The sequence below is a fragment of the Drosophila busckii genome, chromosome 3R (genome assembly GCF_011750605.1).
Source record: "Drosophila busckii strain San Diego stock center, stock number 13000-0081.31 chromosome 3R, ASM1175060v1, whole genome shotgun sequence".
In the NCBI taxonomy this organism is placed as follows: domain Eukaryota; kingdom Metazoa; phylum Arthropoda; class Insecta; order Diptera; family Drosophilidae; genus Drosophila; species Drosophila busckii.
Window position 1 is genome coordinate 4,675,056 of NC_046607.1, and position 2,376 is coordinate 4,677,431.

At 47.3% G+C, this 2,376-nt stretch overlaps 1 protein-coding gene across 1 annotated transcript; it reads left to right on the plus strand.

Moving 5' to 3' along the window:
- The first annotated feature begins 284 nt into the window (after positions 1-284).
- Positions 285-1,268, plus strand: LOC108602476. The gene has a single exon (XM_017990600.1). It carries the CDS (start codon positions 305-307, stop codon positions 1,166-1,168), a length of 864 nt encoding a protein of 287 aa, XP_017846089.1. The 5' UTR covers positions 285-304; the 3' UTR covers positions 1,169-1,268.
- Positions 1,269-2,376: the final 1,108 nt, after the last annotated feature.

A 2,376-nucleotide genomic window follows, 5' to 3' on the forward strand; every position in this document is an offset into this window, starting at 1 on the left:
CAGCCGAACTGAAATGCTTTCGTTCGCCGAAGCAGCAGCAGCGGCAGCAGATGAGCACGCCGCGTATATAAATTGTTGTCGGCACTGGAAAATTGTATCATTTCATCCTTAACCGTCAAAGCAGCAACACAGCCAGCCAGCAGCGTTGAGGTGGCAAAGTGCAAGACCAAAAGTTGAAAAGAGAAAGTGCGTTTCGTCGATTTGTGTGCGGTACAAAAGTCGAAAGTGTCTACAAGCCCTTAAAGGACTATATACAAAATCAAGTGTAACAACAAACCAAAAAAAAAAAAAACAACAAAGCAAAATGGCAAACAATAAAATTATTTTCGGTGTCTTGTGTTTGGTGACTCTGAGCGCCGCACTGCCCGCTGAGGAGACACGCGGACATGCGCGCAACGCCATCGGCGGCGAGAACGATATTATGGATAGCATCTACAGCGATTGCCTGCGCAAGGATTCTGTGTCGTGCGTCAAGTACAAGCTCTTCAACTTTGTGGACAAGGTGCTCGGCGCCCGCGATCAGTTCGCTCTCACCGAGGGTGTGACTGTGGTGCGCTCTTCGGATGCGCCCGCTCCCGAGGCCGCTCGCTCCATCTCTGGCGATGAGTCGTTCGAGTCGCTGGCCCTCAACCGCATCAGCAGCTTCCTGAACTCCCACACCATCAAGGTTGAACTGAAGGGCGCCGATATCGTGCAGGCCGTCAGCTCCACTGGCCGCGCTCTTGAGGATGCCTCCGAGTCTCTGTTCGGCAGCAACGATCCCAACGCCCCCGAGGAGAGCCGTGGCAAGAAGAAGAAGGCCGCCAAGATCTTGGGCCCCATTCTGGCTCTGGTTGCCCTGAAGGCCGCCGCTCTGCTGCCCCTGCTCTTGGGCGCCATCGCTCTGATTGCCGGCAAGGCTCTGCTCATTGGTAAGATCGCTCTGGTGCTGTCGGCCGTCATTGGCCTGAAGAAGCTGCTGTCCCAGGAGAAGCATGTCACCTACGAGGTCGTCGCCCACCCACACCACAGCAGCAGCCACTCGACCAGCCACGACTCTTATGGCAGCGGCTACAGCGCCGATGCGGGTGCATCTTCCGCTTCGTACGGCAGCAGCGGCCATGGCGGCTGGGGACGCTCCATCGATGCTCAGGATCTGGCCTATGGTGCCCAGAAGCCTCAGGCCTAAGTCAATGAACCACAACAACAACAACCACACAACAACAAGAACAAGAACAACAACCACTGACTTGAGCCGCAATGCTCACCCACACAGACTCTTGAAGAGGAACATATTATTTATCGTTCGTTTTAATTAATTTATTGATATAATTTATTTTATTTATTTCTCCACACTACGACATAAACGACAAGCAAACACGCACAGAAAGCAAACAAACAAAAAAGTCACAAAAAAATGAGAATGAAAATGCAAAGAAAGAAGAACATAGCGAATAGAGAGGAAGCTAAGCCAGAGCCAAGTATCTATTAAGTTTGTAAAAAATCTAAAATCAATCTAAATGAGGAAGCAAAGAAAGCGGAAGCAGAAGCAGATGCAGAAGCAGAAAAGCGAGAGTTAAAGTCGGTACCTTATGCAACAGTTTCAAATACTCGTTAAGCCCCACACAGGCTGCGACTCCGAGCAGCGTACAGCCTTAGATCTAAGGATTTGCACCAGGACTCTCACAACTAACGCTCACTTACTAATACAGACGCAAACGCAAACGCATACAAAGAACATAACTGACTTACTCACAACACTTTGAATCTATCGCTGTTTCTCCTCTAACTCTAACTTCAACTCTACTTCTCCATCTGTCTGACTGTCTCACTCTCTTACTCTGTGTCTTACTCGCTCTCTCTCTTTCTCTAACTCTTGCACATATCAAACATCAAACTGTCTACCAACTATCGAACTAGAGACTATGCCAAAACTTTGTTGGTTGCCATGCAACTGTCTGCAACGTACAAATCATGATCTATCTTTACCTATACTGCACTACTCACTACGCTCTACTCTGTTAGCGCTCTCGAACTCTATCTGTTAACTATCCTGTACTATTTACATGCAATTCTAGTCTTACATTACAACAACAGCAACTATAGCAAGCAAACAGCAGCCACAGCCTATGTCTATGCCTACTCTACTACTACTACTACTACTACTACTAGCTTTAACTGAACTCTAGCTCTTACTTTAATCTACATACTATACACACACTCGTCTATCTAGCTATCGATCTATGAACTTTACACTGAGTCATAGTTTTGGTCATAATTACGCCATAACTTGCCATAGTTTTCTCACACAAAACTGAACTCATATTTTCACTCGAAATCTTCAACTTTCTCATTTCTTTTTGCAACTTCATCTCTCTTAACCTCCCCCCACCTCAG